The sequence below is a fragment of the Xenopus tropicalis genome, chromosome 6 (assembly GCF_000004195.4).
Source record: "Xenopus tropicalis strain Nigerian chromosome 6, UCB_Xtro_10.0, whole genome shotgun sequence".
Taxonomy (NCBI): domain Eukaryota; kingdom Metazoa; phylum Chordata; class Amphibia; order Anura; family Pipidae; genus Xenopus; species Xenopus tropicalis.
The window spans coordinates 103221452-103245281 of NC_030682.2; the positions used below are offsets into that span (position 1 = coordinate 103221452).

Genomic DNA, 23830 nt, shown 5'->3' on the forward strand with positions numbered 1-23830 from the left:
CATACTACATTTAAAGTCAAAACAGTTCCGCTCTAAAGCAGCATGCTTTATAGCTAGAATTACAGATATAACAAATGCAAAATATGTATATATTAAAGCAGATATGTTATTATTTTTTAATATCCAGATTTAATATTATTTTAGAACTGTGTGTCAGTTAGGAGTACATGAAGAAAGGGGCAGCATTTCTGTGAGTGCATATGGCTGTATTTACAGAGACTTTTTACAATGTTGGGTCCCTGTGACCTACTGGTCACTAGTTCAGATCCCAGTCTACCTTTTGGACCACCCTGATTTAGGGGAAGAACGGTTGTATTCAGAAAAATATAACGTTTTTCAACTGCGCCTAAAGTTACTTACAAGTCTGGGGTGTGTATTTATAAGGTGCACTAAAAGGCTGGAATTTTTTGGAAAAAAAAACAAAACAAAAACAAGCTAAATAAAGAGCAGCCCCTCCCCACCCCATGTGATATCACCACCTGCCTAGAGAAAGAAGCCGGCAGAGGTGGCAACCCTATACATAAATTATATACACGTATATGCGAATACAGATGGATATCATTCACGTTTATGTTGGTGCAAAAACCGCCTCTGCAGTGGTTTATTAGGCGCAATCAGTAAGGATGGTACAGACGTTTCGGGGACCTCATGTCCCCTTTTTCAATGTAGCATTCCCCATCACCAACACCAAGTGAACTAAATTTTAAACCCGAAGTGCTCATCCCAGACCATACAAAATCTTGTGATCAATGTCAATGAGTGTCAGCATCACAATGATAGGGATCAGGCTGGAACCTAGTCACCAAGACAACACAAACATTCCATCTTATGGTTACATTCTATACAATTGTTACTGTACTCACAAAGCACCTAACAAAAAATAGAAAGCATATACAAAACTAGCAATCAGATGGATTATCATACTCACCAGTCTTCAGGACCCATATTTTAGCCTATAGAAACCAATGTAACTCTATTCTATCCCCTCATTCAGTTCAAACAGTAGTGGCTCCTCGTCATCTACTTACCTGCCGATATAGAGTGCATTGGCAGATATGGTGCCTCAATAGGTAGGATTTTCCAATAGATAAACCAACCAATATCCATAGTATATGGACATCTTTTGGGATTGTCAGGCAACCATACACAAACTGAATAGCGCATAAAACAATTGTAATGGTAAGTTTAAGGTTAGATTAAGATAAATATCAGCACTAAAACAAACTAACTAATACTGTTTTTATGTGCACAACTGAAAGTAAATCAGCTAAAACACATTAGGGCTCAGTTTCTTTTACTCTTGTAACTCTCAGACCCATGATTATTGTGTTTACATTTTAAAAATTCTCTAATTTAAATTCAGATATATCAGAGTGTAATATGCTAGAATGTAGATCTTGATATCTCTGTAGTCTTCGATATTATATGTGTCCATAAATCATCCAAGCCATTTTTAAAGGCATTAATAGAATCTGCCATAACAACATCAACTAGAAACGATACTCCACAACCTTAGTGCCCTCACCATTAAGAACCTTCCCTGCTTCAAGTTCAGTTCATCAAATCTAAAGGAGTGGCCTCTGGTACTATGTTTGTTTGTTTGGTTGTTTGTATTTAAAAGAAAGAGAAGTTCTGTTTCTTTTACAGACTTAGGTAATCATGCCTTCTTGCAAGCGTCTTAGCTCCAGAGAAAACAACCCCAACCCTGACAGTCTCACCTCATAGTTTAAATCTTCCATCCCCTTAACCAGTTTAGTTGCACGTCTCTGCACTGTCTCAAGCTCAATAATATCCTTCTTAAGGACTGGAGCCCAAAACTGCACTGCATACTCAAGGTGAGGCCTTACCAGGGACCTATTCAAATTTGAAATGCTTCTCAATTAACAATCCCCCCACACACAAACATTCAGTGTATAACTAGCATTTATGTTATTTCTACTGAAGTGCACCTTGCATTTATTATCAACACTGAAGCAAAGGACAGACTAACATCACTGGACCAATTAAAAAATGTTCCATTAATTGCCAGTGTTTGGTGATTATTTTATGCCTCCGTTTCTTAAAGGCTAGTGTTATGCAGATCTCTTGACATGGCTGACCCATACCTACAGTGCAGTACAGTTGTGTAAGCATAATACTGTGGGGCAACTCTTCATCATCAGGGACTGGGTATCTTTCCAAATATAAAGAGCCAGAGTGACATAGGAATGAAATCGGGGTATACCTGGTGCAAATATATTGCTTGAACACAAGCACAGCTCCAATAGCAATAAATGAAATGGGTTATTTTAATAATATGGAGTTATGCTGCCATAGTGCCCTTACAGCCATGGCCTTGATTTTTTAGAGACCCATATATATATATATATATAGAGAGAGAAAGAGATAATGAAAATTCATTGGTAGCATTCAGGTTAAACAATTTTTCTTCCATTTTCTACAGAACGTTTAAAAGCTAAATATTTAGGACAGAAAATGGATAACAAATATGCTATACTGGGTGTCAGCACAAGTATCAGTTAATAAGATAATTGCACATTTGCTTTTTCACCCAAAAGTACATGCAAAGTCATTTTAGCAAAATAAATTTCAGCTGACATTTAGCATAAAAGGAACAGCGCTGTTTAATGCTGTATAAAGTCACCATGGATTTGATCTGATTACAGGAGAGCTGACTTGACTTTTCTTAGTCACATAAGCCACAGTCTCACTGCCTGCCCTTAGAGACCACAGCTTCACTGAGTGCGTCTAGACAGTATTCATGATCCATCTGTCTGGCACAGCCTGGCGGATGGCAAACACTAACAATTCAAACAATTTTAGTTCCTCTATTCCATCTCCCCTACCCTTTATGAAACAGTAACCCGATGCTGCAAATAACTATCATTGTTGTAATTCTCACAATGGCAGTGCCAGACTTACATTAACATCTCTCCTAGACTGCTAAATATTTAAAGCACCAGATAAATTTCACTTGATGTAGAACACATAAAAGCCGAGCCACAATCAAAATGTAAATTCAGTACGTTGGTGTATTATATTATTTGCAAATTTATTGTCACGGTAAGAGACAACTCTTTGCTACGCATCAACACAAAATAATCTAGAACTTTCTTCTAAAATGAGTAAATTGTGTGTGTGTGTGTGTGTGTGTGTATATATACACACACATACAATACAATATTTGAACAATTTACCCTATTTACATTGCATTAGTAATAATGGATCAAAACATGGTTATTAACTTTAGAGCACACAATAATTGTATTCTCTATTTTGAATTACATTATCTTTAAAATAAAACATGTTTTTTGCCTGAAAGTCAAAGAGTCCACGAGTTTATGGTCCTTTGTATCAAAACAAAGAAGTCTGAAGACCTAATATCCAGAAAGCTCCAAATAATGGGTAGGCCATCTTCCATAATGTTCATTTTAAGTGATTAATTAAAAAAAAATTGTAAATGATTTCTTTTTCTCTGTAATAATAAAACAGTACCTTGCACTAATAAAAGTTATTTTTTAAAAGGATCCCTGGTGTGCACCATTATACCTTTGGACTTGTATATATAAAAGAACAGAGTGCCGCACACACAGGGACTTTAAGAAAAATTTAAAAGAGATCCAACGTTTCGAGTTCTACCAGTGCTCTTCCTCAGGGACTTGTACCTGTGTGTGTGGCACTCTGTTCTTTTATTGCTAATTCTTGCCACCATCCGGGGCAGCTGATTCAATGAAGTGTGTGCTCTGTTTTGTTCTAGTATATACATATATAGTTTTGTCAGGTTTGTCCGTGAGGAAGAGCACAGTTGGTGCTCGAAACGTTGGACCTTTTTTTCTCAATAAACGTGCAAAAACGTGATTTTGTGCAAAGTCCCTGTGTGTGTGGCTCACTGTCTGTGTATATATATATATATATATATATATATATATATATATATATATATATATATATATATAGAAAATAATCATGTGGCCAGCACACCCTTCAATGTTTCATCAAAATTTTTTTTATTGTAGATATATTGTTAAAACCAACGTTTCGGTCCTTATTAGGACCTTTCTCAAGGATCTATATATATATATTATAAAGGATCTGAGAAAATATCCCGCACTCACAGGGCTTATGAAAATAAAAAACTTTTATTTACAAGTGACTAACGTGACTAACTTTCAAAGAGAAAGGCTGCTGTGTCAGCCGAAACGTTAGTCACTTGTAAATAAAAGTTTTTTATTTTCATAAGCCCTGTGAGTGCGGGATATTTTCTCAGATCCTTTATGCTTTTGACATTCTGCACCCAGGCATCTGTGACCCATCAGAGAGACGTGAGTGCCTGATTGTTTGTGCCTTTATATATATATATATATATATTATATATATATACACACACAAAGAAATACATAATCTCTGCATAAATGTCTGAAAACTGTATTCCTTGAGCTGAGCTGAGCTGAGTTTTTCATCAGACATTTAGGAATTTGCTTCAATCTGCAGCAAACATATTCAAACCTGAGCTAAGCATAATACTATCAAAGTGTCTGGCTACATGACAGCTAACAATTGAAAGTCTAGTTTCAGCATAACTACAAAGCTACCAGACCGACTGAAACATCTGCTCTCTATTGATTCTTTGGGCATGAGCTTTATGTTTAACCCATCAAATATCAGAGAGGTCCCCTGGAACCCCATAATCATTATCAGCAACAAAATGAATAGGCATGACATTAGATGAGGAGATTCTCCTTTATGGACCACCAAAGAAGATGGAACATAATCACAGGCCTTGTAAAGCAGTGATTATTCATCAAATACACATTTTACCTCATTATTTCTGTGTTTCTATATACAGGTAAATATTGTTTAATCTGTTTTTGGCCTGAGGGCTATTAGCTACAATCCATGCTGGAAACAGACTCTGAGCCTCTGCTGAAGTGGCTTCCTTAAAGAGGCCTATGGATATTGCACACAGGTAGACGAGTATGCAAATATATTGTGGGGAAACAGAAGAGAAATAATGGCTCCTGCTAGATTTCCATTTAGCCAAGTATAGAAATATGGAGTGCATTTTTCTTTTCATTGTTTATTTACATAAAGAAGACTAAATTAATTACTTTAATAAATAATTAATTTACTTTAATGTAAAGTGGCACATATTGGGAGGACTGCATGTTTTTGTGTCACCTTTTTTTGATGAACATTGTGACATTTTCTGTCTACTGTTATGGTGGATTTCTCATTACCATTAGTCATTGCCATGTATATATACTTTACTTATCGCTCAGTGAGGCTTATATACTTTATATATGGCTCAGTGAGGGTTATATACTTTACTTATTGCACCTTAATTTATTGCATCTACTATTAGTAGATTTGTCTGTATGAGTCTTTGGTAAAAGCACCCTTAAGAGCAGATTTATCAACATTTGTGATTGTTTTTTTTTTATGCAACAAGAAAAAACATGAGTATATGCTAGAACAGTGCTGTCCAACTTCTACGGTGCCGAGGGCCGGAATTTCTCTAGCATACATGGTGGAGGGCCGCTAATGGAAGCCAGTTTTGACCACTCCCCTTTTTGAAACCACACCCACTTCAAACCACACCTATTTTATCACAATGGTGGTAGCACAGCAAAATCCCAAATGCTTGGTCCTTACTGTGGGGATATCAACCATCATTCATATGTGAAAGAATTATGTCATATTAAGATATACCCTTAAATTCCATATGCCTCCTCCTCCCCTGTGGATAGCAGAGCAACCCCCAGTACATAATTACACACCTTAGGGACCATTTAATGGCTATTTCCAACTGCTAACAAACTCCCACAACAAACCCCTGCCAGGTTCATCTCCCACAAGCAGCATAGGGCAAGCAGAGTATGGCACACACAGGCAGCACTCTGCCTGTCCTATGCTGTCTGTGTGTGCCATACTCTGCCTGTCCTACCCTGCCTCTGTGTGCCATACTCTGCCTGCCCTACCCTGCCTGCGTGTGCCATACTCTGCCTGCCCTACCCTGACTGTGTGTGCCATACTCTGCCTGCCCTACCCTTCCTGTGTGTGCCATACCCTCCCTGACCTATGCTGCCTGTGTGTGCCATACTCTACCTGCCCTATGCTGGCTGTATGTGCCATACTCTGCCTACAGTACCTATGTCTGAGGTGTGAAGAAGTGAACAATGGGAGTGATTACAGTCTGAGCCTGAGGTGTGAACACTGCAGGGGGTGAACAATGCAGGTATTAAAAGGTGTGAAAAACACAGGGGATTACATTTTTAAACAATACAGAGGGATTACAGCCTGAATCTGAGGTGAGAACCATGCAGGGGGCCAGTTAATCTCAGTACTGATACCATTTAAGGGCTCTGGCACACGGGGAGATTAGTCGCCCGCGGCAAAACTCCCTGTTCGCGGGCGACTAATCTCCCCGAGTTGCCTACCCCTGCCATCCCACCGGCGAACATGTAAGTCGCAGACGCGGCGGCGCAAATCGCGGAGATTAGTCGCCCGCGAACAGGGAGTTTTGGCGCGGGCGACTAATCTCCCCGTGTGCCAGAGCCCTAATACTTACTCAAAGGTAAGCCATCAAAGCAGCCAGACAGGTGGGGGGCCACACAGAGGGGGGTCGCGGACAGTTGGACAGCACTGTGCTAGAATATGTTAACTGATACACAAATAGTTGAGTATAAGCTGCTAAATTCCAAAAAAAACCAAAGGATTTGTCTCAATCAACTCTATTTCACTGATTTTTTTCTCAGTTTATTCATTTAGCCAGGATTTACTGTCATGGGAAAACATGTTTTGTTTTGTTTTTTTAAACACATCAGTTAATAGAGCTTCTGCAGCAGAACTCTGCACTGAAGTACGTTTTCTAAAACAGCAAACATATTTTGTAAATTTGACATGTGGAGGCATTGCCTTACTTTCCCAGGTGGCCACAGCCATGTGACATGCTCTGAAAACTTTAGTTACTCTTTAATGCTGTGCTGCAAGTTGGAGTGATATCACCCTTCCCTTTCTGCCAGCAGCCTATCAGCAGAACAATGGGTAACAAGATAGCAGTTCCCTGAAACCTCTAATTCAGCTGCCTGAAATGTTAATGCACCCATGGGCTAATAGCACTGCTGGTACTGTCCTAAATTTTAGAGAGTGGTAAACAGGCAAAACTGCTTATACTGCCTCCCAATAATTTAGGGTGACTTCAGGTGTTTCTCTCCAGCTAAAAAACACTGTCCCATAACTGCCCCATGTTCTATTAACCCTAAATTAACTTGAATAGTACAGGACATATAGATATATACACACAGTATGCACTTGTAAATAATGGTAGGTTGACTTCTATGAACAATAACTCCAGATCCAAAATAAATAAAATAAAGTGAGAGACATTGGGTAGTGGCACCACAAATACACGAAATACCGTAAGAAGCAGTAAGAACTTTAGCCCCAAATACATTAAATACAATGTGAGGCTACCTAAAAGCAGGTTTTATGAATGCTGGTGAAGATTTGAGCAATGCAGAGATCAACTGAATTCAGGAATATTTTTTTTTTTGCTTTTTGCCTTTTTTTCAAGCAAGCAAGATCATTGGGCCCCTAAACTTACACAGTTTACATAACATGTAAAAAAGTTTGTTTTTGCTTTAGAAAGACACGGAGGCAATTAATGTGTATAGGCAAATTGTCAAAGTTTATATTATAGCTAAAACAGATGTGTGCCTTTCAGGATCTCTTTTCAGGAATTGCCCCAATTTATTTTGTTCTTCCACCTCACCTAAAGGCTCTTATTGATTTTCTTGAACTCTTCTTTATCATAGTCTTTTCTTCATTAAGGACTACAATTTGACAACTTTATTCTCCATAACCTCTTTTTAAAAAACAGATTCACAAACAATAACATTTTACACAACTGGCACTATATTGCTTGTATATGCTATGTTCTTTATCACGCAAATTAGAAATAGGCAGATATTATTTTTGCAGTAAGATACAGCAGTATGTAAAACATACATTTTTTAAATAGAAGGGTGAAACAGAAGAAAACACAGTAGGGTGGTATCACTTCGGAACCGTGAAGCTACCAGTTTATAAAGAAATGTCAGTAAAGAAACCAATAGCTAAAGAAAACCTAAAACCACTTTGTTCACAAATTGAATTTAATTTTGTGTGGTCCGAAATATTTGTTCTATGATATTAGGATCCAATAACATTCTGCAGACTGCATATGTCTTGAAAATTATTAGCTTCTTCACTTCTTCAAAAAACATGATACCTATAGATGTATATAATATTCATCACCAGCATTTGCTTTCATCCCTCAGATTACCATAAGGCTTACCATAGCTTTTCTCTGTGATTAACTGAATTTGCCAGGGAGACACATTTTTATTTTGTCTCTTTCTGGTCATAATTCAGCTTTATAAAAACATTTCCATTTTTAAATAAATAAAAGCAGACTGTTCTTTTTTTATTTTGAAAGTGATGAAATATTAGCGGGGGACATTGAAACCAGAGTGGGGAGGAGGCCAAGTTTGCTCCGAAGGAGGAAGGAATATGCAACAGTCTGAACTCCCAACACACTATACATTTAATACATTCATAGACTTGTCAGCTAAAGTCGCCAGAGGATTTTGAAATACTGTATAAAATGACTTTAATCATTAACAAGCAAAAGAACATGCCATGTATATTCTACCCAGTTAAATTAACACACACATACAAAATGATCACTTGAAGGCTTTAGTATACCCAACTGTACACTTTGCATAGCCAAGTCTGGCAGGGTACCCTTATGTAAGCTATTCAGAGACAGCTGTCCCCTGTATCAGACATAATGGTATGACCTACATTTTATATACTGCTTTCTAAGAAGTTGCAAATCTAAGACATTGGTCTCCTGGTGTTTGGCATTTCATTTAATATGTGTTATATCTCTCAAATATTCCACAGCATGTCACATAAACAGTGAAAAGCACAAAATGTGTTGTGGCTTTGGTAGAATGGAAACCACAAATGCTCTAGCAAGTCAATATAATGTAATAGTTCCTACAAAAAACTGCATAAAGATATGGGATCTTTAAGCAGATAAACATTTTTAAATAGTTTCACTGTAAGAATAAACAATAATAATAAAAAACCTTAAACTTGCACCTAAATTAGTAGAAATCAGATGGGTTCATTTAACTTAATTCATTTAACTACATTTTTTTTGGTAGACTTAAGATCAAAATTAAAAAAAAAAAAAGAACCTTATCAGTAAAATCCCAGTTCCTGGGCATTAAAAATAATAGATTGTATAGGTTTTATGAAAAGCACAAGCACTGGGCAAAGAGATTGTTCCTTATTTGCCATTAGAACATGCACCATCACTTTATGCCAAGGCAGATTCAGTTTTTACTCCATTTGATTTATGTGATCTTTCTAGTTGACTTTTTGTGGCAAGGTTCTTTAAACTTTAGCGGAAGTCCTCAGGGGGACATATGGGCCAGAATAAAAAACTAGCAATGGCTATATCAGAGGCTACGCTCACTTTCAGTAGCAAAAACATGCTTTTTTTAAAGGTTTTAAGAAGCTTACAAATTTGGGCCTCATTGAAAGTCAAAGGAAGAAAATGAAACAGAAAACACATTAAACACAGGCAAGAACATTTCTACATAAGTGGAACAGTCCCAGTTCAACAAATTCCAAGCTCATTAAATAGAGAATGTAAGGGAAAAGCTTACTGGCTTAACAGAATATTTCTTCTTCACATATTCCATGTGTTATATTCAGTATAAGAGCTGCCATATTATTTCTTTACTTGCCAGCCTTCACTCCCTCCCACAAGTGATGGAAGGTCCATCGTGGTCATAAGAAGTAAGCTTTTACACATTTATTAATCATACATTCTTTATTCTCCTCAAAAACCTAAAGGGAACCCTAAAATCCAACAACAAGACTGTCTGAGTCAACTGTAACAAACAAATAAATTATACATTACCATTAAGGAGGGGTTCCCTTTAATTACAGGATGAATCATTGTTACCAAATGAATATTTCTATCAGTCCATAATAAACTCAAGACTAATGCCTGTTAGTTTTAAACAAATATATATGCCATGAAGCACTCCTGCACCTTTCTGAGAGTCATCTTTCAGTGGGGGAATTCTAATAAGACGAGATTGACATTGTGGTTTAGGGGGAAACTACATGTTCAGCTTCACAACACCTGTGATAGCTGGGGGAAAATGGTAAAATAAATATCATATAGCAAGTAACTAGGAATCTGCACAGGTTCTTCACTAGTGATAAGGAAAAGAGACACGAGAAGACAAATCCCTTAAAAAAGAAAGAATCAGCAGCAATGAGGAAATGGAGAAACAGATGCAAATCACGTGGCCCAAGGATGAAAAACTCTGCAATCTATGTAAAAAACATAGCAAATTGCATCAAACAATTGCACTTTTCACATGGCACCTGAAATTTTGTTACCTTTTGCTGTAAATTCGACACAAATGCACTCAATGTCACAATTACGTTTGCGTGTTCTTTAGGTACATGTGTGCTGAGTGTATTGATACAGCCTGCAGTGGGAACCCTGGAGCTACTGTAACCTTTCAAAGTGTTAGCTTGATTGTTCCCCTTCGTCAATACATATACAAGTGGACACAATGGCGTATGACAGCAATATGTGCTAGGGATGGCATGTTTATGCTAGCCTACCGTTAATGACTGACATATTAGGGTTGCCATTCTGGGGGGCGGATGCTGTGGGGGCTGGGTGGTGTCATAACAGGGGTGCATCCGTGACAGGCTTATCAGCCTGAAGAGTTAATCAAGGCAACCTACACAGCATCAGTACATGCAATGACTGCATCTGATGACTGCAACAGTGGTTCCCTCGCAAATAAACCCTACGTTGTTGAAGGATTGCTAAAGAAAAAATTACTAAAAAAAGGTTTATTAGATCATTAGTTGCAGTACCACCAGTGTTTTCCCCCACTTTTCCTACTGCAACAGCACAGTACTTCAGAATCATCATTTATTCTACAAATAATACTCAAATGTAAGGCAGTTGCCAGCAGCCAAAATACGATTACTTAAGACTATAGAACATTTGAAAGCTCTACTTTAAGGTTAATAACACATCTGACAAATAATTGCTTTTGGCTTTCAATGGTGAGATGCAAAATAAATAAGGGAAAAACAAAAGTTATGCTTTCTGCGCTTATTCAACATTTAAAATCCATATACTCAAAGTGACTTTTCATTAGGTAGAACAGATGCGAGAAAATCCACAATAGCATTTCACTAAAATCCATTTGTGCTGCTTGAAGTTGAAGTTATCGATTGTTTTTTTTCCATTCGCTGAGGTAAAACCAGCGGCTTCAGGAGCAAACAGAGTTCATCTATAAATAGCGAGTCCAGGAGGAATTTCATTTCCAAGAAAACAGCGGAGGAGACACATTTACATCTTACAAAATTCTCTCAGTAAGAGCAGTCATCCAGCAAAGTGCTTTACAAAGGGAAAGAGACGACGAACAGCCCATGCACGAGCAACATGGCAAGCAAGGACCTACTTCTTCTCATTGTCTGCCTAGCAGTTTTGTCTGTACTTCCTACAGCTGAAAATATTTTATATCCTAGAACAAGGGACCATTTTGTTGATCGTTAACTAATTGGTGGACAGCAAACAGAATGCTTAGCTTTTAAAATTCTTCTTACCAGCTGGCCAGGGGCGATGACAGAAGAGGGCAGGTCATGATGTAAATAGGGGTGTGCCGATGGGCGGGTGATGTCAAAAGAAATAGAGCGATGATGCCAACAGCTAGGGAGGGGAGATTGGGGAAGGAAAAAGGGGAGACTGGGCCAAGTGCTTAGGTTCACGGGCCAGAGGCTAAAATTAAGCCCCTGGCAGATGTTTTACCAGATAGCCCGGCAAAATTCTGGCCGAATGGCAACCCAGTTGCAGATAAGCCAATGCACTGTAAGATGTAGAAAGAGAAACAACATTAAGGCTCCTTTAGGCACTCAAGTGCAGTGTACAATGTAAAATTTCACTAATAATCTCTGTGCAAAAATGTTGTGTGCTACATAGGCCGCTGGGGAACCCTCATTAATAAGCACATTGTCTGAATCATCTAAACAGCCTGGCAATGTGCATTGGTGCTTCATGCCACTCAAGTGCAAGTAGTGGCTTTAGTTACCCTTAATAAATGGTGTTAATTCTCACCTAACTGCTGTTGCACTTAATAAATAAAGGAATTACAATGGGTGAAATGCTCCTGCAAGAATATGTCTATCTACATTATAATAGGGAATGTGTACTCTTTGAAAAAATTGGAAAATCTTCTTTTCTGGCATTAATAAAATTACTGTAAATATACACGTATAGAAGCCAATTTCTCAAAAATCCAATTTTGGCTTTTTTTTTGTATTTCGAACACTTCAAACGCTTGTGCATATTTATTAAAGTAACACCAAAATGAAAGTGTTTAGTGAAAGTAACTGAAATATAATGTACTGTTGCCCAGCAGGCAACTACCACAGGTTTTCTTTAGCTTCAACTAGACAATATTGCTTGAAATGACTGTTTTCATTGATGGACAAATCGTACTTTTAAACAATCATTTTGTACTTTTAAACAGATAGCATTAATGGCAGGCACAAAAGAGGCATCATAGAGTCCATGTCTGTAAGTACAGAGTTAGCACACCCTGTCTACAAGAATCAGTTTATACTATAGTGCCTGGAAGGCTGAACTATGCTGAGACATGGGGTACTGACAAGCTGCTACTCCTCTACTTTCTTAGAGACAGAAACATAACTTGTCAAAATGTAATTAAATGATGTCCAATTTATATACTCTGTAGAAAAGATAAAAATAGATCAGAGAGAGTTTTTTGTAGAAAACTAAAGAAAACTGCAATGTATTACCCCTATTTTAGAAAATTATAATCAATAAGTTTAATATTGTACTGATAACAGCAATGGATTACCTCAACACTGTTTTAGGAAATGTACTAATTATACTAAAGTTTGATATAAAAGTCCAATTTTAGCCCAAATCTCAAAAATATTTGAAAGATATCTTGAAATAAACAAATCTGTTTTTTTCACCTCCTACAAGTTCAACTGGCAATACGTTGCACTGCAATGGCCCAACAAAGTCAAATAATGTATTATTTTGCACCCCTATGCATTTGATAAAATCAACAAAGCAACAAAGCAAAGAAAACAAAACAAGGCTTCAGCTGAAGAGGTGATGAATATTCTACTCACAGTTGAATATACCCGGCGGAGGATGTTCTGTCACCAGGGGGCAATTTTCTTCATCGCTATTATCCCCGCAATCATTCAGCTGGTTACAGACCAGAGAACCAACATACAAGCATTTGCCACTGGTGCAGGTGAACTTGCACTCTGGAAAAGAATGACAAAACCAAACAGAAATTAGTACAGGTATAGGACCCATTATCCAGAATGCTCGGGACCAAGGGTATTCCAGATAAGGGGTCTTTCCGTAATTTGGATCTCAATACCTTAAGTCTACTAAAAAATCAATAAAACATTAATTAAACCCAATAAGATTGTTTTGCATCCAATAAGGATTAATTATATCTTAGTTGGGATCAATTACAAGGTTCTGTTTTATTTCTACATAGAAAAAGGAAATCAGTTTTAAAATTCTGAATTATTTGATTAAAATGGAGTCTATGGGAGACGGGCATTCCGTAATTCGGAGCTTTCTGGATAACGGGTTTCCGGATAAGGGGTCCGATACCTGTAGTAGTACTGTGGTGCTGATCAGTAATGACATATAAAGTAGTATATGGAAACCATAAAAATCTTGTAAAAGAACATATCAGTCAATGTTCAGACCATAATAGAATGGAATTCCAGTGTACCTCCTTTAGCTCAAACACCTTTAAAAGTATTTTGGGATATTCAGATGACTTGTGCATGTGAAGTTTGGCCGCATCATAGAAACATGCATGCTGTACTCTGACATAGTTTAAAATACTTCAATTTAAGCATACCTCCCAACTGTCCCGATTTGGCAGGACAGTCCTTTTAACAGGTCAGCCCGCAGTCCCAGATTCTTACTGAAAAGTCCCTAATTTCCCTTTGATCTCCTGCACTAAATGCTAAGAAAGATACAAACTCATTAAAAAGTATCTTTTGGCAGAGAGCCCAGAAATCTTAACAAGCCACACCTGCACTTAGGCTCATGTGACAAAAAACGCTTGCCGAGAATACACACCATACGCTCCTACCTGTTCCTGCACCGGAATGAATGAAATACTCCCGGGCAGGCACATGTAGCTGAAATCCACATAAAAACATGAGACTGCATTTTCGCAGGTTTTTACGCGGATATCAGCTACATGTGCCTGCACCCGAGCGTATTCCATTCAATCGGGTGCTGAAACAGATAGGAGTGTATGGTTCGTATTCCCGGCAAGCATTTTTTGGCTTGCCGAAAATATACGCCATACACATGGTGTGGCACTAGCCTTAGATACATTGTTTCTCAGACTTAATTATTTAAAGTGGGCTTTTGGCAGAGAACCCAGAAAGTTAACAGGCAACACCTGCACTTAGATACAACTGTAACTAATACGCTAAACAGGGCTCTTGGGGGAACTGACACTTGCAGCCTAAAGGAAATTTCACATTTTATAGCAAAATTGTAATAACACATAAAACAAGACCCCAAAACCCCCAGAAATGTGTTCAAATAACCTGACAAATTTTGTAAAATGGGAGAGGTATTTAGGGGGTGTGGTTGCAAAAAAATGGGTGTGGTCAAAAAATGTTCACCATGCTACGCACGCCATTACTTTTTGTCCCTCTTTCCATTTTTCAAATGTTGGGAGGTGTGCTTTAACTAGTTTGGTTTTGTATGTCTTTGGTAAAATTTCTGTCATCATTATTTAAAAAAGCTACTTCAAAATGGCATGCCAATATTCCTGTGTTGGATGAGGCGACCAGGGAGGCCAACACTAAACTATATATATAAAATATATAATTAATAATAAAACATAATTACTTACTCTAAGATGTATGCATCAATACTGCTATTCACCGTATACCCTGGCTATAATGCACTCATCTAGGTGCGATGCTTGCACCAAATGTAGTTCACATAGCAGATTTTTCCATTTATTTTAGAAGTGCAGAAGAATTGAGGTATATCAGAGAAAGGTAATTGGATACATTTTTGAGCAAAATAAAGTCATAATAAGGTTTACACCTGAAGGACTAATGGAATCTGATAGCACCTTTCAAAAAATAGAAGAATATTTTTCTGAAAATAATCCTGTTCTATGCTTGGAAATACTTTATGATGAATTGGATGCTAACTTGTCATCTGAATAACCTGCACTGGGTAGAGTTAGAAGAAATGGCATTACACACTGTATATTTACTGTATATTTAAGCAAGTTATATTTCTGCATTTTTACCTGTTGTAACTTGTCATTTACTATTGGAGGAGTGCATGCTTCAAAATATGGCTATTATTGCCAGAAAATAAATGGTATCATGTAAGAAATTTATAAAAGCAGTGCAATGGTACATTTTCCCTACAATTTAACTCAGTACAGAGCTTCTCTTCCCACGCAATCGTATGTTATAAATAGGATATTAATAGTTTTATCTGACAGCTCAAAAAATCCATTGGAAGCGTTGGAGGAGGGAGTAAGAATTCTACTTCTGTGTCAAGGAATATACATATAATCTATAAATATCTCTATTTAAAAATGGCAGATTAGTCTAGGCAGCATACTACAGAATAACAAATAACCGACTGCTTTCTAACAAATTCAGACTACTCTAGTTATGTTGTTCTTATGCTTCTACTTCTTCTTAGCCCCCCCATCCCCCCATTTTCTAAACGCTACTCCTCCTACAGGTTTAGGGATACAACACCCAAACTCTTCACACTTCTTCACCCTATAGCAGAGTAAGTTGCTTGTGCTTTTCTAAGCGATCCCAACCCCGTCTTTTTGTGACGCTGCTCTGAACACCCCAATTTTCCCATTTACTTTGACAGGGAAGATTTTCAAACTGCTGCCACACTTACAGCTTTGAAATTTTAATTCTAATGTTGTTAAACTTTGCAAAGTTAGTCACTGGGTATTTGCCGTTCAAAGTAAAATAAATTGAAATAGTGGCCGGAGCCTGGAGCCACCAACAGCCAATCACATTTCACCTATTTACTTTTAATGGTGAAATGTAAAATGCTGTCAGTCTCACAATTTTTATGCCTGAGCCCCCAAACTTTGCAGAGTTGGTCACTGGGGGACTGCAGTTCAAAAATAGTAAAATTGGATTGGGCCACTAACAGATTTTATCCAATCAATTTAATTGGCTTAAATATGAAATGCTGTCATCCTCACACTATTTAAGCCAGGGTGCCCAAACTTTGCACATTTTGTAACTGGGTGACTTCAACGCAAGGTTAGAAAAAGGGGGTGGGGCCACCAGCCACCAATCAGAATTCATGTATTGACTTTTATTGGTTTAAATTTAAACTGCTGCCATTATTTAACTAATCCTTGGGTCCCTAAACTTTGCAGAGTTAGTACTGGGTAACTGCAGTGGACAGAGCCTCCAACTGCCAATCAGATGTCACTCATTGACTTTCAGTGGGGAAATTTAAATTTCTGCCATCTAGACACTATTAAAACCAGGGTCCCTAAACTTTGCACAGTGTTTTTTACCATATAATTGTTAGAAAAACTGGGTGGAGCCAACAACAGCCAATCATATTTCATTCAGTGACTTCACGTTTTTCAAACCAACGAAAAGAACCAACCAATGAAGTTTGTTCTGGAAAAACCATCCCTGAACAGAGGAGGGGGCCTGCGACACCGCTTGTCATCAACATACAATGCCGCTTTGACATCCTTACCCTGGCGGTTTCACAACAGTTCACACTTTCAGTCATGTACTTTGAAGGATTAATGCCTGCATCAATGAGAACCATGGTACCATTGTGACTGGATCATACCTTCTTGTACCTGTCAGTTTCAGCTAACACCTAACTGAATAAGTTCAATGGAACCATTGTGATTGGATGTCTGTGACTGTCTACCCTCAAGGGTTTAAATACGGGGGAATTCCCTACCAGTCATTTGAACTGAAGAAGCCACTCAGATGACTGGTGAAACATTTTCAAGAAAAACTCAGAAAAGTCCAGTTGTTTCAGACTTTATGCCACTAGATACTGAATAAAGAGAATAGGTGCAGCATATGAACAATTTTGTGCAACATGCAGCACATCTGTAAGCGGTCCTGAATTTCAATTTGAAAATCTGGTAAGCTTAAGTATATATGAAATATTTTGGTAACAATCAAATTGCCGTGATCCTACAAATGAATATCTAACTGGGTTTCATACTAGGTCCCCATATGTTGCTTTAGCATTTAGGCCAATATCACCTCCTAAATGTCACATCCATAGCAGTACAGCTTTCCATTTTTAAAGTGGGACACTGCACATGCACACTGGGTTGTTCTTGAGTGCCGGGTATTAAAGCACATGCTATTAAGCAGTGAGCCCAGTGCTGCAGGAGTATGAAAAAATATGAATTTGAGACAAGAAAGAGAAGAGATAAACCAGAATGGCCATTATCCTCAGCATAAAATTTGCTACGACACACAGTGCGTCTACGACCATCATTTTTAAGTGCCAGTTAGCAATGGTCAGATGGTGATTTGATTCCTCTTTCTGTTAAGAGCTGAAGATGAAAAGATTACAGCCCCTTTAGAAATGATGTCTAGCTCTTTTTGTGTTACAAAATTAAAATAATGTCTGCTCCTTTCACTTGCTCATAATGGGCAATTGAACACAAGCAGTCACATGCTAATTCTCCCATCCTAAAGGCATTTGCTGTTACATAAGCATCCGACAATAAAACTCCAAGCGTATGATGAAACGTGCCATTCTGACTCCTCTCCAAATCACTGCATTATGGTGGCAACGTGTGTGTAATTAAAAGGACAACTATTAAACAGCATACATTTATTGTTAGGTACTTAATTATTTCATATCAAAATCCCTGTTGCGCTGTAAAAGATATGATTGGAGACGATGCACTGCCAAAGACAAGCCATCTGTTTCTATGTCTTTACTTTGATTCCAATGAAATTATTATGGAGATAAGTGTCTCATGCAGATATGTAATGTGAGCTTCAGGAAAGCCAAACAAAAATATTGTTTCATTATTATGCCTATTAAACTTGCAAACCCCTCTTGAGATTATGATTAATCTCTGATACAGGAATGTAAAGAAAATGATTATACTGCACACGACACACGATTTTGAATGTTTTCTAACAATTACTGTACACGCGATAAAGAAATCACAGATGAAGCAGAGATGCGTGATTACTCTCTGAAGATCATTTTGGGTGGGGGCCAATGGGTAACTTTTTTTTGCCACCTGGTTGTCCATCCATATCATCTTTTGGAACCAGAGAGAAAAATTCTGGAGAGGCCACCACCCTCCTGGCCCTCCCAATTCTGATGCCTATGACTCAAAGCTACAAAGACAGTTCAAACTGGTTGCTATGGATAACTGAATTGGTGCATTTAGCACCAAGGGCAGTAAATTAGCCTCTGTGGGTTACAACTATACTCACTATAATTATACTATTTAATGAATAATGTACCCCCCTATTGTAAAATATAAGAATATTATAAGTCATTAGGAGTTCCATGACTATATAAAAGCAGAAAGCCAAGTTGTACTTAGATATTTACATTTCAGTGGCATAGGTAGTAATTACGCTAATTTAAACACAGCCAGGGTCAGATATAACATTTAGGAGGCCCTAGGGCAACTGTTGCGATTCCCATTTCCTTCCTTATTTGATGACCAGTTGCTCCAAACAAGTATCCAATACTAATAAGTTAAATAAAAGTGAATAATTAAGCCCCATCACAGCAGGCAGGCTTCTGGAACATCACTTGAAACCAAACTATAATGAACTTTTTTTAACAAATTGCATGGGGTCTGTACAGCAAAAATCTGAACATACACATAGCAGCCATTCGGCAACTAGAATTCATAAATGTGCTGATGTTGGAATAAAAATACATGTAGTTGCGGTCCCCTACTTTCTCTGCAGTCAGTTGAGTATAAAATCACTTACAGTACTTCCAAATAGTTGCACTGCTGCACCTACCACCTTCACTCTGCATTCTGAGTCAACTGAAAGAAAAGGGCACACGCGTCACTCACACACAGAACACCGGAAATTACAACAGACAGACTTTGAAAATATTTGTGACAAAGGGCAAAAGCAGTTGCATCAATGTTGGCGAATTGGATGCAGTTTCCGTAAGTGCAATGCAATTGCATCAAGAGCATGGCCCCTTTGCAATGATGCCAGAATTCAGAAAAAAAGGCTACATTGTTGGAAAAAACATGGGTTTGAAATTGAAATTTGCTCACTGCTCTCACAGGCATGTGCCCTGTCATACTGGTTTTATATATTGCAGTTTGTTTACTAGGGCCACAAGCACATCCACATTGTTAGAAGGTGACATAGTACACTTGGCTTGTTTTGATTCTATAATTGCAATCTTAGCAATAACCCAGCTCTAAGATGCACTCTCATCTACACATTGTTAGCACTACAAACCTGGAATGCAAAGTGATGTGCTAAGAGCCACCCTGCATATTCTCCCAGCTATGCAAGCCTAAGGAATAAAGCTGTAAAGCCTGCAGGCAGCTGGAGAAGGCCAGGAAGGAATTAGCATCCAGGTCAAAAACTCAAGAAACCAATTTCCAACAAAAATAGCGTGAAATAAAACCAATCATCCAAATCTCACAAAATGATAAATGTTTTATCCACACTAGAAACACTGAAAGCTAATAATCTTCTGCTATACTCATCAGGCCCGGATTTGTGGAAAGGCCACAAAGGCCCGGGCCTAGGGCGGCACAAGTTTAGGGGCGGCATGCCGCCCCGCCGCAACAGTTTTTTTAAATTTGGCTCCCATACGGAGCAGTCGGGACCTCTCCCCACTGTTCCATATGGGAGTTTAAATGTGCGTTTGCGCATTGATCGCGCATGCGCACTGGAGGGAGAGGGCGCCGCGCGATTGCGCATGTGCACTCGTGCGGGGGCGGCCTTGGGGCGCCGACAAGTTAAATCCGGCCCTGATACTCATTACTACCCACATGCAGAAAGAGAGAGGGAATGGATACCCACTGAAATTCAGATGCCCAGTTCACAACACAGAGGGCCTGAAAATGCAACACAAATTCTTATGAGGGCTAAGGGTGGCATGCAGACACATAAACAGCAGCAGATATATAGACATCTCCATTGAGGCAGGAAACACTGCCTGCTTACTGAAAGATACAAATCGTCCTGGTAATAGTAACAGCATGCCAGATGCAAAGACAATGTAAAACAATTCCCTGAAATGCTTAGATGAAACCCTCAGTGTTGTATGTAATTGTACCTTGAAAAAGGTCCCAAAAGGGACCGAAACATCGGTTGTACATGCAATTATAATACACGAATATTTGTTTGAACCACAAGACCCTTGGTACTGGTTGTGTTTGATTTGGTATATATATATATATATATATATATATATATATATTCGGACAATCCAGATGATTTGACATCTTTGTAAAGAGACTGCGCCCAATTACATATATGGTGGAGTGACAGGGATTAGGACCTCACTGTATTCATCTAATAGAAACAACACCATCAAGGTCCACCATTTTGCCTTTGGAAACCTACCTGTGACTAAAGGTAGCCATTCAAAGGCAGATTTAAGCTGTCAATTTCAGCTCTTCAGACCAACCTGGCAGCTTATCGGCCCATGTTTGGGCCGCTTCGAACCTCTACCTGAAAAGTTGGTTTGATTTTCCAGTCAGATCAAGGACCGCATTGGCTTGTTAATGCATACCCAATAAACGCAACGCATACCCAATAAACGCACCGCACCTCCACATCCCCGCCGCACTTTCGCATTTCCAAGCTTCGAAGGGGTCCACCAGAAATCCACAGGGGATCAACTGGTGGACCGCGATTGATGTTTTGGCCACCCCTGCCTTAGGCCTTCTAGAAGTATCATTATTTGCTTTAGCAATATTATATTTGGCAAGGTCCTACCTATGTTGCAAACAAACTCCTCTATACTGGTGACCTTATCCTTATTTGGAAGCATTACATTTCTTTTATTTAAAAATGTGGCCCAGATTCAAGTAAATGACGACAACTTCAAATTCAATAGTAGACTAGAATTAAATTATGAAATGAGATATGTATTTCTCTTCAAATTTAATATGGCCCTTTTTTTCTTACCTCAGCCACATCCCAAAACAGATTACTTATAGTTGGCTCCTACAATAAATATTGCCACACCTATGCGCTCAGTGGGTTGTAATACATTTTAAATAATTAGTTGCTTTCCCCAAGTGTATAGGAAGGTAATGTAATTTGGTTTTATTGCCTGTTTGTCCTAAACTATCAAATAGTCAGAGCTAAAACAAAACTGTACTCTATTAGGACAAGTTTAACAGAGCTAGCGAAAGAAGGTCGAGCATAATAACTACTATTAAAGAATGCCAAACAAAATATATGAAAGCTATTCTGTACAAATCTAAATTCATAAATCCAATTAACATCTACTTAGCTATCCACAGCATGCCAGAATCTTTAAACATATAGCACTTGTTCTACAATTAACAGATAACTTAACTTAATAAGTTGTTTCAGAGTTTTAGGGATAAACATGAAAAAGTCCGTAATACAAATATCTAAGCTACAGTATGTGCAAAGAGTGAAGCTAGCACTGCATACATCTCATATGTGAGAGCAACAAACAGCAAGCTGAGCTACCAGCTGCCTTGTGTTCACATCCACTATGTTAATATTTACACCATACTAGGAACAGATGATCATTTTAACTTTTCATATACAGTAGCAAGTGGAATCATTCGATGTTTAAGTATAGATGTTAACTCTGACAATACTTGCCAAAATTTGGAACCAAATGTCATCTTTTATTTGTTATTCAGTTCTTTTAATAAATGGTACTATGAGCCTGTAATAGCATTCTTTGTTTATAATATTTTATTTTTGTTAATTAAAAGTCCAATGTTTTTTTGCAAACAACCTCAGCTAACCTTATATCCTTCCATCCTTATTGCTAAATCAAAGACCTTCACTGTCAGCAGTGTAATACATATATGTCTTTTAGATACAGAATATCTAAACTGTCTTGGAGTGGTATGGACCCCAGAAATGCCCCTTGCTGCACTTAGCATCGCTCCGTCCTTCCTGGCTTCCATTTCAAATCTGACATTGCTGCGCCTATTGATGAAGGGGGACCCTGGAGCTACCACCACCTCTGGACCAGGCAGTAGTTTCAGGGTTCCCTCAGCTCCCTGTGTCAACAGGAGCAGCACATTTGTGGCAGAAGGATAGGGTGCACATGTCACTTGCATGCCAAACAAGCAAACATAAACACACCCTTTAATGTATGTGTATAGTTCCTGCCACATATCCAAAGGCAGTGCTGATTTTTCTCCACAAAGGAAAACATCTCTCCATGCATGCAAAATACCTCGAACTGGCATCTTTTTAAACACTGGGTAAAATTTACACCCATGGCAACCAATTCGATTTTTGCTTTCACTGTTCTTTCTGCAGCTGCCCAAAAAAGCTAATCACTGATTGGCTGCTATGGTTAGTTTCTTTGTCAGAAATATACTACTTAAAATGCATTAAGAGGAACAAGTGGTGTATGCTATTATAGCCTGCACGCCAGATGGAGGAAACAAAAGTCTTTCTTTCAAAAAAATACCTCACAAGTCCTCTGCTTACCTCTTGCACCAGGAGGGGGCATCCCCCAAGCCTACATCATAATGGAACAAGCCATGCATACCTTCAGTTGTCTCAATAGTGCCCTTAAGTCTCCCCATATTTTACCTGTTCAGAAGATCTGAAGCCAAACAGGAAGAAAAAAAACGCTGAGCTTTGTAAAGAAAGTTCCCATAATGCCTCGCTCCTGCACACCCAGACCAAGTGAACATGCTCAGTTAGTAAGACTATGGGGGAGATTTACTAAGGCACAAACGCTTCGAATGCGTCCAAATGCGTTTTTTTCGTAATGATCTGTATTTTTGCGACTGTTTCGTTGCCGTCGCGAAAAAATCGTATTGTTGTGCCGAGTACGAAAGTTTCGGATTCATTCAAGCTTCAGTATCGTGACTTTCCTTTGGCCAGGTTGGAGCTGCAGAGTGCCATTTATTCCTCTGTGAGGCTTCCAAAATCATGCAAAGTCGGAAAGGTTTTTCCGCCGTTTACGATCGTTCAATACGAATTTGAGATTCGAATTTGTGCTTTGGTAAATCTGCCCCTATGAGTCAGCTTCCTGCTGATTGGCTCAGATCCACATTCCTAAGGTGGGGGGTGAGTTCTTAGCATTCTTGAGGGAGGGGGAGCAGGAGAGGGGAAAGAGCAGACAGCTGCGTGTCTCTGGCACATGAATTACAGACACAAGAAATCTTTTGACAGAGAAGTCAGTGCAGCATTTCTGTGAGTGCTTATGGCTGTATTTACATAGACCTTTCTGATAAAGCTTACTTAGTTACCTTTCCTTTTCCTTTAAAACCACGTGGCTTTTTGTCATGTAAACGCGGATGTTTAACATTTTTACCCTTCTGTAATATGCAAATTAAGGTTCGGATTCGGTTTGGTAAGTGGATTCGGTGCATCCCTAGTCAATTTCCCATTTAAAGAAGAAGGAAAAGGTAAAAACTAAGTAAGCTTTATCAGAAAAGTCTATGTAAATACAGCCATAAGCACTCAC

At 38.4% G+C, this 23830-nt stretch overlaps 1 protein-coding gene across 4 annotated transcripts in view; it reads right to left on the reverse strand.

The window, feature by feature from the left end:
- The window catches only part of ldlrad4 (low density lipoprotein receptor class A domain containing 4), a 242598-nt gene that overhangs the window by 121174 nt on the left and 97594 nt on the right, over positions 1-23830 (reverse strand). For all 4 annotated transcript variants that reach the window (XM_004915257.4, XM_018095031.2, XM_004915258.4 and 1 more), the window contains one exon: positions 13258-13398. In XM_004915257.4, coding sequence (XP_004915314.1) covers positions 13258-13398 — 141 coding nt within the window. The remainder of the gene's footprint in view (positions 1-13257; positions 13399-23830) is intronic.